At 35.7% G+C, this 16305-nt stretch overlaps 1 protein-coding gene across 2 annotated transcripts in view; it reads left to right on the top strand.

Moving 5' to 3' along the window:
- HTR2A (5-hydroxytryptamine receptor 2A) overlaps window positions 1-11585 on the top strand; it is a 54865-nt gene extending 43280 nt beyond the window's left edge. The window contains exon 4 of one of the 2 annotated variants that reach the window (XM_074217113.1): window positions 10545-11585. In XM_074217113.1, the coding sequence (XP_074073214.1) occupies window positions 10545-11341 (797 nt within the window). In that variant the 3' untranslated portion in view covers window positions 11342-11585. The remainder of the gene's footprint in view (window positions 1-10544) is intronic. The other variant, XM_074217112.1, reaches the window with a different exon arrangement.
- The last annotated feature ends 4720 nt before the right edge of the window (window positions 11586-16305 follow it).

Below are 16305 nucleotides of genomic sequence, written 5' to 3'. Positions count from 1 at the left end.
AATCCTGTTATACTGAAAGAAAGAGCTTCACAGGAAAGAAATCTTACACTAAGTCTTCAGCTTTAATGAACTAGCACACAGGAGATCATGATTTCTGTCTAGCTGTGTTTTCCCATTTAATTCCCCCAGGATCTATTTAGAAGACACTCACTGTTTTCAGAAGCTGCTCAAAAGCAATATGACAGCCATGCAGATGGGCACAGATTTCAAAGAAAGGTTCCCCTCTCCCCTTCACATCCAATATAGCTCCTGCAAAATATTACTGCTAACTCTATCTTTCTCCATCAGAGAGTATATATGATAGAAAAAAGGAAGATGTGGGAGCAACAACCTAGAAGGGGAAATCCAGTGAAATCCTACAAGGGAGACAGGATCAGAAATTTCCATACTAATTATCCCAAGCAATCCTAAGTAATTATCCTAATACTTTGCTAGGCTAAAGTATTCATTATTTTCTGAATCCACAGACTACAATTTAATCCTCTTCCCTTCCTGTGGGCAGAGCTTCCCTAGAAGTTCACTCCCCTACAAGACCATGGCTTTCCCTTTCTAAGCAATTCATTCCCTCCCCTTTCATAGGGTGAGGTTTACTATAAATCCCAGAGAGCCTAGCACCAACAAAAAGGAAAGTAGAAATCTTTCACACTTCACTTCTTTCATAGCCTAATGTTATGTCTGTGGGTGTCCGCAAGTATCTGTATGTACACGTGTTTTAACAGCTCATGATTTTATTTCTAGATTTCAAATTCAATGCCAGGTTCACGACAATTCAAAATTATTCTTCTACTTTGTTCAATTGTTCTAAATTAACTCCAAATCCCCAGATCAGTGTCCATTGATCAGAAAATAACTCAGTTAAGAACTTCTGCTCTATACAACATGAGCAATAAGCAAAGAGCAGCAGGGCAAGTACATTTCTAACATTTTTAAGATAATTAAATTTTGAACATAATTAAAAGTCTATAAAATCAAATGGTGCTAAAAATAAAAACCAGATAAAGCCTCCTTAGCCCAAAAGAAAGTTGTGTTAAAAGTGAGCAAATAGGGCAACTAGGTGGTGCAGTGGATAAAGCACCGGCCCTGGTGTCAGGAGTACCTGGGTTCAAATCCAGTTTCAGACACTTAATAATTGCCTAGCTGTGTGGCCTTGGGCAGGCCACTTTAACCCCATTTGCTTTGCAAAAATATAAAATAAAAAAATAAAAATAAAATAGTGAGCAAATAGCTTACAAAGGCAGTAAACTTCCTGTCTGAAGAGAGAAGGAAGAGATGGAAACTGTGTCCTTTCCATTCTCTTCTCTGCCCCAGCAGGCAGACCCACTGTAGTTGGTTTAGCTAGGTTTCAGCATCTGTTCACCATGCACTCACTGCACCTCTCACTTCTTCCTGTTTGCACAGCTTCTATGGTATCCATACCTCCTACCCAGGTGGGAGTGGTAAACTTGGGAGCAAAATGAACCTATGCTGCCATTAGCAGTTGCCTCCTCTTCAGTCTTTCTGTCTTCCTTGTAACATGACTGTCAAGCTGAGGCTAGCTACAGCACAAGAGAAAAAGAAGGTCTAAGAAATGCATGCATTCATTCATTCATCCATTTTTAAAACCCATTCCTGCTCTGCAATTTCTTAAAAATTAGGGGCACATTTTCTATGGAAACCACTAAAACTGGATTTCCTTACTCAACCTCTATCAAACTCCACTTCCTTAGATTTCCATGTGTCAGAAAATGACTCTCAGCCTTGCCTAATGAGTTATCTATTCATAATAAATGTTCCTCTTTTATTGTCTTGCATATCCCCAAAGGCCATTCTTTTTCTTTGCTCTCTAATAAACTATAACTGTTGCTTCTTGAATAAATTGTATGGGGTATGGAACCTCTTGGGGGCCAAATTTTAAGTCTATAGGTTAAAGAATAGAACTCTCACTTCAGGTGAACAACTTAAATTTGTTGTTCTCCTATTCCCATTTCTATTTGTTGCCCTCACTGGGGTATTGTCAGCATCCATTTATCTTTCATACAATGCTCAGAGCTCCTTGGGAGCAAACACTATATAAATTGAATGAATAAATGAATAAATTTTAAAATATTAAGTAGAAAAAAGGTAAAAAAACAAAATGCAAAGTGTTTTTACTAGACAGCAGGGGGAGAGCACAGGAATTAAAAAAAAATGGTGTAAGAGGAGGCAGTTGAACTAAGTGATCTAAAAAACTCTTTTTTTCCCAAATCAAATTATTTAAAGTTCTGATGAGATCTGGGCTCTATAGTTAGCTCTGCTATTAAATCCTGTACCAAGGCTTTTCTTCTATGGTCTTCACTTTTCCTGTTTTTAACAAAAGAATTTTCAACCAGTTGGCCTCTGAGCAATTTTTCAAGTTCTTTCCAAAAAAAAAAATGAGAAGAAAGAAGACTCTAGGGGCAGCTAGGTGCTACAGTGGATAGAGTACTAGTCCTTGAGTCAGGAAGACTTGAGTTCACATTGGATTCAGACATATGATACTACCTGGGTAACTTTGGGCAAGTCAATTAGCCCCATTTTCCTCAAAAAAAAGAGAAATCTGTTAAACAACTTTTTGGTGAATTATTCTTCTCAGGTTAGAACTACTTCTTATCTAATAAGAGGTGTGATAAAAGAACCCAGATTTGGTATCAGAAGACTAAGTTTTGAATCTATGACTCTGATGCTAGTTGTATGGCTTTAAACTACCCACTTCAATCCAAATTTAAAAAGCATTTATTAAACTTTATTCGTGCTGAGCATATTGCTAGGTCCTGAGAATACAAAAAAGGAAAAACAACAGCCCCTGCCCTCAAGTTTAAATTCTACTGAGTCTTGGTTTCTTCATCTGTAAAATGAGGAGCTTGGCCTAGATGACCTCTAAGAATACTTTCCAGCTCAATCATTCCTAGATTCTCTGTTATTACCTGATAGGGCAAGTAATTCAGTGGATGAAACCCAAAGGCCTCAAGTCAGGAAGACTCATTTTGCAGAGTTCAAATCTGATCTTATAAATTTAGTTGTGTGAACCTCTTGCCTCAGTTTCTTCATTTTTAAAATGAGCTGGAGGAGGAAATGGCAAACCACTCCAGTATCTTTGCCAAGAAAACCCCATATGGGGTCATGAGGAGACAGACAAGTCATCTTCCAAAAAACAATAAAGCCTCCCATTCAAATAAGGTTTCTTATGAAAAATATAGGATTTTCCTCTCCTTACTCCCCAGTGAAACAAAAATATCTTCATTAAAAACTTTTTATGATTTGGAGACATGTCTGGTTTAGCATGAAATGGACAACTGCAGTTCAATTGAACTATAGTTGTTCTATTGTTCTCTATGCACATGTTCTTAGGTTCTCCTCTTAAAGCCACCCATTCTTTCCAAACCAAAAAGGGCAGTGCAGCAAACCTTGGATAGGGGGAAACTAGTCTCACAAGTAAACTGATGAAAGTGGGAATTAAGATGATGTGCAAAGGTTTTTGGAGGTCTTCTGTGTTCATAAAGGAATGAGTAAAAAGGTATTAGGTGGGAGTCTTGGATATACTGATTAAGAGAAAAATTTCACTTCATTGATCCTATTTAGGTAAGGTTTGAAGATTTATAAAAACATGTTCTCCATATCTCTTCTGTGAAGTAGCTAGCATGAATATTATTATCCCCATTTTATAAATGAGTAAATTGAGGCTCAAGGAAATTAAATAATGTATCTAAAATTATGCAACAAGTAATTAGCAAATCTAGGTTTTGGAGACAGTCTTCCTGTCTCCAAAACTAGCATTCTTTTTCTTCTAACACATTACTTCACATTGTAAATTGAATAAAATAATCAGTACTCAAAACCAAACAGAAATGCTGGCCATGGGATGTGTGGGCCAAAGAACAATCTGACACCAAACAATCTAATAGAAAGAGGTTGAAGGGGCGGCTAGGTGGTGTAGTGGATAAAGCACCGACCCTGGAGTCAGGAGTACCTGGGTTCAAATCCGGTCTCAGACACTTAATTACCTAGCTGTGTGGCCTTGAGCAAGGCACTTAACCCCGTTTGCCTTGCAAAAACCTAAAAAAAAGAGGCTGAGTCAGGAATGTAAATGGACATGAGGAATGGAGTTTTACCATGAGGCACAGGAAAATGGGCTTGGTTCCCAGAGAGAAAAGGCTGATTCTCCAAAGGTCTAAGGTTCAGCTTAGACCTACAAATGGAAATAGGAGTAGGGGGTACTAGCATGAAAAGATCTTTTCTTTCCTATCTCCCCATCCTTGGAAATAAGAATAAGGATATTACCTATACAAGGACATTACTTAAACAATAAGAATGTTATAATACAAAAAAGGATTTTACTTATTATATAAGGAAGGATAAATGCATGTCAAAGAGATGGATAGTCACTTTAGGTGAGCAGAGTAAGGAAAATTTCTTCAAAACCTCAAACTTTCATGTATTCTAGTCTCTAAAGAGATCCATCTCCTTTCTTAGAGCAACTCTAAGAATCAATAATTCTATCCCCTCCAGGATCTGCCCTCTTTGGCTGTTCCCTCTCCTTTTTAATCTTAATCTCCTGGGCCCTTCTCCCCTAACTACAAATATCTTTCTCATCCCTAAGAAATCTTTATTTGGCATTTCTCACCCCTTCAAATTCTCATTTATACATATACATATATATGTGTGTGTGTATGTGTGTGTGTGTATGTGTATGTGTATGTGTGTGTATGTATGTCTTCTTTTCACACACTCCTAGAAAGTCACCTTTACTCAATGACTCATTTCCTCATTTTACTGTGACTTCAAATCCTTGCAATAAATTCTCTACCTACATCTCTACTGAAATTTCTTTTTCTAAACTATTTTGAGTACTAACTCCGATTACATTTTCTCAGTACTCTTATTTCCTCTCTTATTTGAAGGCTTTTACACTTCTTTTCAATATTCTCTTTCTTTGACTCCAGTAACACAATTCTTACTTATTCAGTATACTCTAAAGCAATTGTATTAAACTCAAATAGAAACAGATCCCTACAAGCAAAATACTGACTTAGAAAACCACAAATTAATGTCATATTGTATTTTTATTTGTTGTAATAAATATTTACCAATTATATTTTAATCTGCTTCTACCATTCAGGAGTTTTGCTGCCACTTAGGGTCCTTGTCTGATGCCTCTATTCTAGGAGATCAATCATAGCTCCTGGGCATTTCTCTTGGACTCTATGATGGTTTGTCCCCATCACTCTGCTCCAAAAGGAAGATGGATGGCATCCAAGGTTCTTTCTTGTTTGTCAAGAATTCTGATGTATGAATTATCCAGTCATATGTCATGATATTCTCCTATCCTGCTATCTCCTCTCATTCAATTCAGTCCCTATGTACTTCCTTGATTCACTTTCAGAACACATTATATAAAACTTTAATTAGAATAACAAAATTAATAAAGTATATAACACCAATATAAACAGCACTTGGCCCTAAACACTCTCCTCAGACTAAGTAGCAAATGTGATAGTCACCCGTGACAGCCAGTGACTTCCCACAGGAAACTGTGGAAGCATCCCCTCATTACTTTTTATATTCATAGCAAAACCACTCAACAAATTTTTGTTCAGTCCCAAGATATAATACACAATGTCTGGCCTCTGGACTGATCTTTTCTGAGGGTAAGGCAGTCTTGTGCTAGGTAGGGCTTCATGTTTAAACTTTGAGATCCCTGCTTGGCTTGCTCAGAGGTTCAGGAGCTAAAACTAAAACTGTTCTAGCTGTATCCCCCTAAAGAATATCAAGTCCTCCAAAGCAGGGCATGTTTCATTTTTGTCTTCAATTTCTCATCCTAGCATGATGCCTTCCATATAGAAGGTGAATGGTTGATGTTTGTTGAATTGAAGAAAATTGAATCACACTGAGTGTTGCACTGACAAATGGGAATTTGGTATCTCAAGTTCTGAATCCAAATAAGAAGCACAACCTGTGAGTTAGAGAAGAAAAGAATAAAGAAAGCAAGACAAGACCAGCAGGAAAAAATCTTTCCAAGAAACAAATGACAAAGGCTGACAGATTTTACGACTCAAATATTAAAAAGGTCACCAAGAAAGTTTAGGGAAGAACAATCTCTATTTGACAGAAATGTTCAACTGTGAAGTTCTCAGAAAAATTTTGTACAATTTGTCTGAAATTTCTAACTCTGACAAAACCAGACATATGTCAAGACTGATTACCACCTCTTGGTTATTGTTGTTTCAATCATGTCTGACTCTTTGTGACCCTATTTAGAGTTTTCTTGACAAAGATACTAGGGTGGTTTGCCATTTCCTTCTCTAGCTCATTGTACAGAGAAAGAAACAGAGATAAACAGGATTAGGGAATTTACCCAGTGTCAAACAGCTAGTAAGTGTCTGAGGCCAGATTTGAACTCAGGAAGATCGTTATTTTTGACCTCAGGTCTGGCAATCTGACTGCTCTATCACCTTTCCACACCTTAGCAATTGACCTTTCACAGGTTGCCAAAATTCATGTCCGGTGGAAAAACCTCTATGAATTTAGCTAGGCTGGTCATCTACCAATAGACACACAATCTATCTCTAAGTCTATATTCCAAGCTTCTCCAGTTTGACAGAACTGGACAGATCTTTCATATCTTTCAGGTACGATCTTTCAGATCTTACATACTGTACTACCTTGAAGTTGACTACTTACTACCTACTACTACTAAATAGTCTATCTTTAATAAGTACAGGAGTTGTAGAGAGGGAAATGGAAGTTAAGATTCATCCAAAAAAAAATCTAAGAATGAGAACCATACTAGTCCTTCCCACGAAGTAGTTCAAAATAAAATCACCATTCAGACATAACCATTTCACTTCAAATGAAATTTAAAAATCACAAATGTGCATAATAGTTTCACATCTAAAATTCAAGCAGATCTGTGCTAAAGCTAAAAAATAGACGCCAATCAAGATTCTTTTGACCCCAGATGTCAGCATTTCAAGGGCATCTAAGCATATTAGAAGGGAAGAGAACACAAGTATATATGTATTTGTTTCACTCTAGCCCTCTTTTGATGTAGCATCATGGTGTGGTGGTGACTCTGAGTTCCTAAAGGCTCTGCTAATGGAGTTCAGTCTCTAGAGGAGCTACATTAGATTCCCTGTAGGTACTAGCCAAGTAAACAAAAGGTTGTCCACCAGGAAATAAATTTTTCTGACCATGGAAGCTCATAAAAACCATCTACTAAGCAGGGACAGATGAGTTGCAAACTGTTTTAATGAAAAGAGGGACAGCACAGATCTTTGCAACATTTAAATATTGTAGATATGCACTGAGTGGCCATCTGTAATAGGTTTACACCCAAAAAACTCTTTTTTTCCTCGTGGTCGTTCAGTTATTTTTCAGTCATATGTGATTCTCTATGATCCCATTTAGAGTTCTCATGGCAGGTAGTAGTAGTTTGCCATTTTCTTCACCAGTTCATTTTACAGATGTGGAAACTAAGACAAATAAGATTTAAGTGACTTATCCAGGGTCACATAGATAGTAAGGTCAGATTTCAACTCAGGAAACTGAATTTTCCTGACTCCAGGTGCAGCACTCTATCTACCACAACAACACCTAGCTGCCCTGTTTTTTTTTTAATCAGCTTAGAAAAATACATTAAATAAAATACATTAAATAAAATAGACTACTGCATGTTCAGTCTTCATTAAATCCCAAGACTTGAAGTGAAGGAATATTTCATATCTCTTAAAATGGCTAATATTGAACAAAAAACTTGACTAATTTCTGCTTCAGTGAAGACTAGAGGTTGGTATCAGCAGCACAGGAAAGACATCAGCCAATGACTTCATCCTAATTTGCATGATCTTGATCTTTGAACACTTTGTCTTACCCACTAGGTCCTTGTTTGAACCATAGTAAGAGGATACATTGTGCTAGATAATGATAATGTTTATTTTCAGAATTCTCTTCTCTGATATCTGGTACTATACACACCTAGAAAAGTGTACTATCCTAATAAAGTCACATTGATTTATCTCCTTAAGGTAAGATGATTGCATTATAAGTGGTCTTAGCCTAATTCTTCAGTATAAAGACTACACTCTATAGAATAGGAAACAGGAAAAGTTGTCCAGAAGGCCAAGATTTACTGAAGGGTCCTAACTCTTTGATCTCCTGGTCACTTTACTAGATTGCCTGCAGGTAGTAGGTAGACCTACTAGCCGACAATAATTACACCAGGTGTATTGGGTGGTGCTGAAAGAATCTGTGATCATACTGAATTGTCCTTTTGGCATAGTTCTGGTTCTCCTTAATGTCCCAAGGACAACTGAAGAATCTTTCAAGAAAAGAAAAAAATACTAAGCTTTATCAACCAAGGCTGAAAACTGATAGCAAATGTCAATAAGAGATAGGGATCAGTCTTTTCACTGGATCAAGCATTACAATACATGAATATAATCCTAGCTACTGGAAAGGCTAAAAGTAGAGGAACTCTTGACTTTAAGGAGTTCTAATCCAGTTGAGTATATTTACTAAGTTCAATACTGACATTGAACTTTGCTTAGGAGAGAAAAACCAGACCAAATCAAAGCTTCTCTGTCAGTCAGGGTGAGGAGAGGTCTGTGAGAGGCCTGGGATCTCCCATCTTGGGCTATTAAGTCCAAATAGGAAAACTGCATCATTAAATTAATAATGTTAATAATTTTAGTGAAGTCAAATCTCCCTACTTGCTAAATTGGCCAATGAGTTTGGGTTTTTTGGTTTGTTTGGTTTTGGAAGGTAGTCATATCTGCTGTGTGTATATTTTGTTTTTACTTTCTGTGTCCAAGGTTTCCTCCCCTCCCTTCCCCCAAAAAGAAAGAATGTAAACTAATCCAGAGATGCTGTTTTGTTGTCTTTGCATCCTTTGGGATTGCTCCTGACAAAAGTAAATGCTTCTTAAATGCTTCTTGATTGACTGATTTAACACTTCTGCCCATGGAACTCATAGAGTTCATTTCTGATCTATCCATACAATATTTTTATTGTGCAATTTCTAAAAGGAATTGGACAGAAAGTAAGACAAATCCAGAGAGTTTGATGGCACAATAATTCTCGTGTGATCTTCTCCAACTCAATCACCTTATTCTGATTAACCTTGATTTAAGTAACACAGCTAACAGATGTTTCCTTGAACTGTGACTGCAAGAAATGGGCTTGTCACTCTCTAATACAGTAGAAGAGATGGGAAAAGGGAAAAGAGGGAAATTACTCTCATTCTCCCTCTGAAGGAAGCATAGGTAATATTCCAGTCATATAAGAATCAAACTCAATAGAGCAGAAAAGGTAAGTGTAATATTTTATTCACTTTTCCTTTTCTTCAATCACTTCAATTCTTCCATCAATCAAAAAAGAGAGAGAAGGCTGTCATCATTTTGCACTGGCTTGGACAATACATACATGCCTAGGGAAGACATATGGAACATTTGCCCACTGGTACTACAAGAAAGATGCTGTCCTATAACGATCATCACCCAATCAGCAAATCAAATGGCACTCACTTCTATGTCCTAGGCACCACCTAGTAAATCACCCAAGGCTCAGAGACCCAATATTGAACTCTCATCTGTGTCTAGTTGATAATCTGATTAAAACCTGGACATAGTGGAGTATATCTGTTGGCAAACTGACATAGTTGGGAAATGATTTTTATTTTTTCACTGTTGTAAATGTAGTGGCTTTCTATTTGGTAGCTCTTTTGAGGGGCTTTAACTTGAAATCTATTTTAATTGCAAAAGATGGATTAATAATAGTTAGCATTTATAAACAGATCAATAGATAGAGAGATAACTTGAAGGCAGTTAGGTGGTACAGTGGATAGAAGACCAGATCTGGAGTCAGGAAAACTCATCTTCGTGAGGTCAAATTTCACTTCAAATATTTACTAGTGGTGTGATCCTGAGAGAGTCACTTAACCCTGCTTGCCTCAGTTTCCTCATGTGTAAAATGAGAAGAAAATGGCAAACCATCCTAGTATCTTTGCTACAAAAACCTTAAATGGGGTCCCAAAGAGTCTGAACAACAACATAATTTTAACATTTACAAAGCACTTTACACACATTATCTAATTTTATCCTCATAACAACTCTGTGACATAGGTGCTATCATTATCACCTTTTTACAAATAATTGAGGCTGAGGGAGGTTAAGTTATTTATCCAAGGTCATACAACCAATGTCTGAAGTAGGATGTGAACTCTTTCGGACTCCAAGTCCAATTCTCTACTCTGACAGGTAGTTATTAAAGCCATATTAAATTAAAATAATTATCTATTGTGTTTCCTTAACATTATTACATTGCTACTATACAGAGAGAGAGAGATTTAGTTATTATATCTATAATATAAAGCAATATTTATTTCCAAAAAACTCTCTGAATTGCAAATCTTAACAAAATGATTAATTTTAAAATCTTACTATATAGTAAAGTTATTCTTTAAGGAATGAACATTAAATGCAATTGCTACAATCTTTTCAAGTTTGTACCTGAGATCATTCTTTGTAACCCTCTTTCTTCTGATCCATTTCAAGGTATATCAATGCCAGTTCCAGTCATTGGTCTACAAGACGACTCCAAAGTCTTTAAAGAAGAGAGCTGTTTACTGGCTGATGAGAACTTTGTCCTGATTGGCTCTTTTGTGTCCTTTTTCATCCCCTTAGCTATTATGGTGATCACCTACTTTTTAACAATAAAGACACTTCAGAAAGAAGCTACTTTATGTGTGAATGATGTTGGCACAAAGAACAAATTGTCATCTTTCAGCTTCCTCCCTCAAAGTTCCCTGTCTTCAGAAAAGCTCTTCCAGCGTTCCTTGCACAAGGAACCTGTGTCTTATGGAAGGAGGACTATGCAGTCTATCAGCAATGAACAAAAGGCTTCCAAAGTCCTTGGTATTGTTTTCTTCCTATTTGTTGTAATGTGGTGCCCCTTCTTCATCACCAATGTGATGGCAGTCATCTGCAAGAAGTCATGCAATGAAAATATCATTGGAATTCTGCTGAATGTATTTGTTTGGATTGGTTACCTCTCTTCTGCTGTCAATCCATTAGTGTATACACTGTTCAATAAAACTTACCGGTCTGCTTTTTCTCGTTATATCCAGTGTCAGTACAAGGAGGACAAGAAACCTCTTCAGCTAATTTTAGTCAACACCATACCTGCATTAGCTTACAATTCTAGGCAAACCCAAGAGACACAGAAGGATGAAAAGAAAGACTCTGAGGTGACCGATAAAGACTATACTGGGATTGATATTGGAATACACAATTTAGATAATTCACCCAAGGACAGTGTCATCCCAGTGAATGAGAAGGTTAGTTCTGTGTGATCATGGTAGACAGTGAATGGCTACTATGGAGGCAACTATAAAGTACACACTGACAAAGTCTTCTCCTAACTGAAAAGAGAGAAAGACTTGGAAAAATTAGGCCAGCCTAATAGACCCATCAATAGATCAACATATTCCTCATGTTATTCTGTCAATGGAAAGCAGAGTTAAATACCATAAAAATTGCATCTTTTTTAAAAAATTAAAAGAAATTCATAAAGAATTTCAGCTATTTTAAGAATAGCCTTTACTAAACTTATTTTTTAATGTCTTAAAAAATATATTTCTTAAAGGCAAATACCATTTATGGTATAATTTTAATGATGGCCACAAATAAATCAATTTTGATATTTTTCTTTTGAAAATGAAAAACTATGCTACTGTGTCATTTATTGACAGCATAGGATTGAATTAATTACTTTCTGATATAATTATTAATAAAAAGAAATTTGAAGATAATGAATATTTTTAGAACCTTTGGAATAAAGGATAATGTTAATTAATCTGTTGACATATATATACTTAAAAAAACACCCAGGGTACTTGTCTTATAATAATAATAATACTAATAATAACTGTATTGATGAAATAATTACATAGAAAATTTGGTAATATTTTATTAATATTATTTATTCAGATGCCATTCTAAAATATAAGTGAACTCTCTGCTATTTACCATATGCTGCATTTCAAGTTAATTTTCTTCAGAAGTTATAAAATGTTATTCATTTAATACTATTTCCAGTTCCTTTTAAAAAAAAATCTATGCTTTATTCTGAATGTCTCCTGTATCCTCATGATGAATTTGGGATATATCATTGAAAGGACTTATTCATACTACCAAATAGGTTTATAGATATTGTTTTTAGAAATGATAACTCTCAACATATCCTTGGATTTTTTTTTTCTATGATACCATGTCTTCATGACAGCAACAACAAAAAAGTTTTTGAACTGAATCAGAGCGGTTGATTTTTGATGGAAACTACTGAGGCCATTCTAAGATCATGCCACATTGCATGTTTTCAGTCATTACAACTGTTTTTCAATTGATGCTAATCAGTAGAAATGAGCCTACTTGTGTTAGTCATTAAAACAGCAGAAATTAAAGAGAATTGATGTCACCTTCAATTTATTTCACACACTTTACCAAAAATGTAACCCAGGAATCAGTTTCACTCCCTTTCAGTTTCCTTTCCCCACTCCCAACCATTCCATCCCCCAAAGAATTGTTACTGATATTTTAAGGGGAATCCTATAAACCAAAACCTCTACTGTTTAATTATTAAGGCATTAGGTTCACAATCTGCCTTATTTTTGACACTCTGGCTCTTAGCTCCAGGTAGAAAAACCAAAGCGAAAATGGAAAAAACATCTTTGGCCAAACAACAGAGTAATATTTGAAAACAGTGGTCTTCTATAGGAAGCATCATGGGGAAATTGAAAGAGTTCTGAATTTGGAAACAGAGATCAGGGGATCGATCCTGACTTTTCCACTTAGCATTGTTGTAACTATGAGTAGGTCACCCAACTACTTTAGGCCTTAGTCTTCCCTTTTGCAAAATGAGTAGTTTGGGCTATTGAATTCAACAAGCATTTCTTAAGCATTTGGGATTACAATAATACAAAACATTACTTGTCCTTGAAGAAGTGACATTGTACTGAAGAGGTGGCAACTAAGTTCCATTCCGTTTCCAACTCTATTATAGACCCAATCTGCATTGCTAAAAATGCAAAGTATTATTTTTACCTTTTGTTCATTCTTTCTCAGAGAATTACTCAGTGATGCTAGACTATAATAGCAGAGAATCTGCTTTAAAGGGTTTTCTGTTTGGGGGGTTTTAAGATCATTTAAACATAGGATAGTCATAGCTTGATCATGATCCTTTCAACTATTACACTAAGTCAAATGATCCTGTGGTTGCTGTTGAAATAGATAAGATGATATGTGTTTACCAACTGGAAGGTCTCATATTGCCAATTCTGTTGAGAAATAAAGAATTACTCACCCACCCCACCCCAATTTCAACCCTTCAGAACAGATAATTAAAATGAATTGTGGGGAAGAAAGCGGGGGGGGGGGGGGGGGGGGGGGGGGGGAGAATTCCGGGGTTGCCATTTCTGTAGTTTACAGCTGCTTTAAGGAAAAATTCAGTATTTATGTCCTACCAGATATATTTCTGACCAAAGTAATGGTAGAGTAACTCAAAAGCTAGAATCTATAGTATCAGCTGATCTCAAGCCTGTTTTTGAACTGACTTATTCTTTAATGGTTATGTAGATGTATTGGATAAAGTTCAAATGCTACCAAACTTCTTGTTTAATGTATTTTGCCTTAGTTTGTGATGTTGCACATCTCTTTATGTATATTAGAGGAAATTTGGAATTCCTATCCCCCATATAGCCTCTCTTGAATTGAATGTACATAATTATTGCCTGACAGCTACCTGATAACTATATAGATATTATCAATGTTCATCAGTGTGTTTCTCACTCTCTCCATGAAGTATACATCTTTTATTATGTATATAGAGATGAAGATGGCTATGTATATATGTATATACACAGATATGTCCAAACAGTTGATCCAATATTTATATATTTATATGGAGGAAGAGAGAGAAACTAATGAAAACACATTGTATTTATATATACATATATATATAAACAAATGGGCATGTTTGTATTTTGTATATTTCAATGTGAAACTATGTTCTAAGATTTTTAATATATCCCTTGACTGTCTCAGCAGATTAAAGTAATATAGTGCCAGCAGCTTCCTCATAAATTGGAAGTTTGTCTTAAATAATTTGGGAACTCAATGTTAATATAATTGTGATGGAAATGAAAGCATATGGTTGCATGTATATGTATGTGTGTATGAACACATGCATATATATGTACAAATATATGTATATGTTGATTCTTCAAGTATCTGTGATTTCGTGGCTTTGGGTGCTTCCTCCACTAACACAGAGGGGCAGCAACATCTTTATACCTTGATAAATGGGTCTTTGTCAATTGCTGACCTTCATCACCTGGTGACCAACCTGCTAGGTTGGACCTCGGAGGAGAGACACAAGGTTCCTCGATTGTCCTGAACTCGATGCCTTTTCATCTTGCAAGCATCTGTCAGAGATTGCTCTCCCCTGGAGTAGTCACTGAAAACCGTGGTGGTTTTCACTGTACACCATAATAAGGTATTGAAGAACTACTGTGGAGGAGGTTACATATAAACACTGGTATTTGGTTTATTGGTCTCAGATAAATCAAAACCTTAATGGCACTTTATAATCTCAGTCTGGGGGTTTTCTGACTATCTTTTCCAGTGAATTCTTATTTTCCATAAGGATGTGGATTCTTTGGATACCTGATAGATCTTGAAAGACTGACTTTAAAGGATTCACTCAAGCAATAGTATTACAATTCAGATTATCAAGTTTTATCTTTTTTTTTCTTTAGTAAAACTCATGGTAAATCCTTCTAACATGATATAAAAGGATAAATGCCATCACCATCTCAATGAAAAGTTCTCAGGAGCAGAATGCATATATTTAATCTGCTTGACCACAGTGCCATCTCATGGTCATTTTAAAAAGTGCTATTCTAGCCAAACAAGTTACTGTGCTGCTTTTAGCAAATGGTGCTGTTGCCATATTTTGTGCGTCACTGGAAAATATTCATAAAGTATTGAATTATTCTGTATGATATGATATGCAACAAGTTCGGTGAAAATTATTTTGTGTATGGAGTGTGATTAAAGCAAATTTAGGATTTCAAGGAATGACTGTAAATAAAACAAACAAACTTGAAAGTGAATGAATGTAAGTGCTGTATATGTCTGTAGTTGTGTCAGTGCAAGGAAGACTACTAAGAGGACATAGGATTATGAAGATTCATCCTGCCTGGTTTGCTCTGTTTCATTTTGAGGTATTAGAGTACAACAGAATGAGTATCAGGTTTGGAGTCAGAAGATCTGGATTCAAATTCTGTGAATCCTTGGTCAATATACCTCACCTCTATTTGTATAAGAGGGAGTTCTACTCAATTTCCTAAGTTTTCTTCCAGTCCTGAATCTCTGACTCTATGATCTTAATTTTCTTTTTTTTTATTGTACATTTATTAAGCTCTTTGTGTTATGTGGAAGAAATATAAAAATGAATCTTAAAAATCTATATCATCATTGTTACTATTACTCCAATATCTCCTGCCTGACAGAAATATTGGTAGTTCCACTATTAAAAAATGATTATTGATCATCTACTGTGTGCCCCCAATGGACTCTACTTGATAAGAACATGAACAGTATACAATTCATTATACTTGGAATTAAGTATAATGGAATCGAGAGTCCTCATTCTTTAACTATAGTTATGTGACCTTGGGCAAATCTCCCAACCTCTTCTAACTTTATCTACCTTCCCTAAAAAACTAGGCACAATATTTGCTCCAACAATCTCATATAGTTAGATTCATAAAGAAATTTAATATTTGGAGAGTCATGAAACCCTATTCTTATTGTTCTACTGGAGACAGGAATAGAATTCGTACTCCTGTTTATCTAATTTATTGCTATATCTACCTCATCATCTCTTAGAAAATACAGTTAATCAGAGCTAGCAATAGAGAGGTAGTTGAAACAACCTTTATAATGTAGCATGAGGGATGCTTTTCAATGTTGATTTTAATAAACGAGTAAATCTTAAGAGCAGAACCATGACATTTAGGTATTGATTTTGTAGAAGAATCAAGAATAATTTCAAATGTTGCCTGGAGCACCCAAATTCTTGTCATGGCTTTGCAAATCCAATCCAAATGTTTGAGCATTGTATTTACTCACACAAACCAACATGAAAAAATTGAGGCAATTATCTGTGCTAGTTTTTGTCCTAGACATGTTAGTATATTGTTTAAAGAAGTTCCAGTTTAAAAAAAAAAACAAGTTTTTACAAATATAGAGTCTT

Source organism: Macrotis lagotis, chromosome 1 (genome assembly GCF_037893015.1).
Source record: "Macrotis lagotis isolate mMagLag1 chromosome 1, bilby.v1.9.chrom.fasta, whole genome shotgun sequence".
In the NCBI taxonomy this organism is placed as follows: Eukaryota; Metazoa; Chordata; class Mammalia; order Peramelemorphia; family Peramelidae; genus Macrotis; species Macrotis lagotis.
This window is presented reverse-complemented; position numbering and strand designations above follow the sequence as displayed.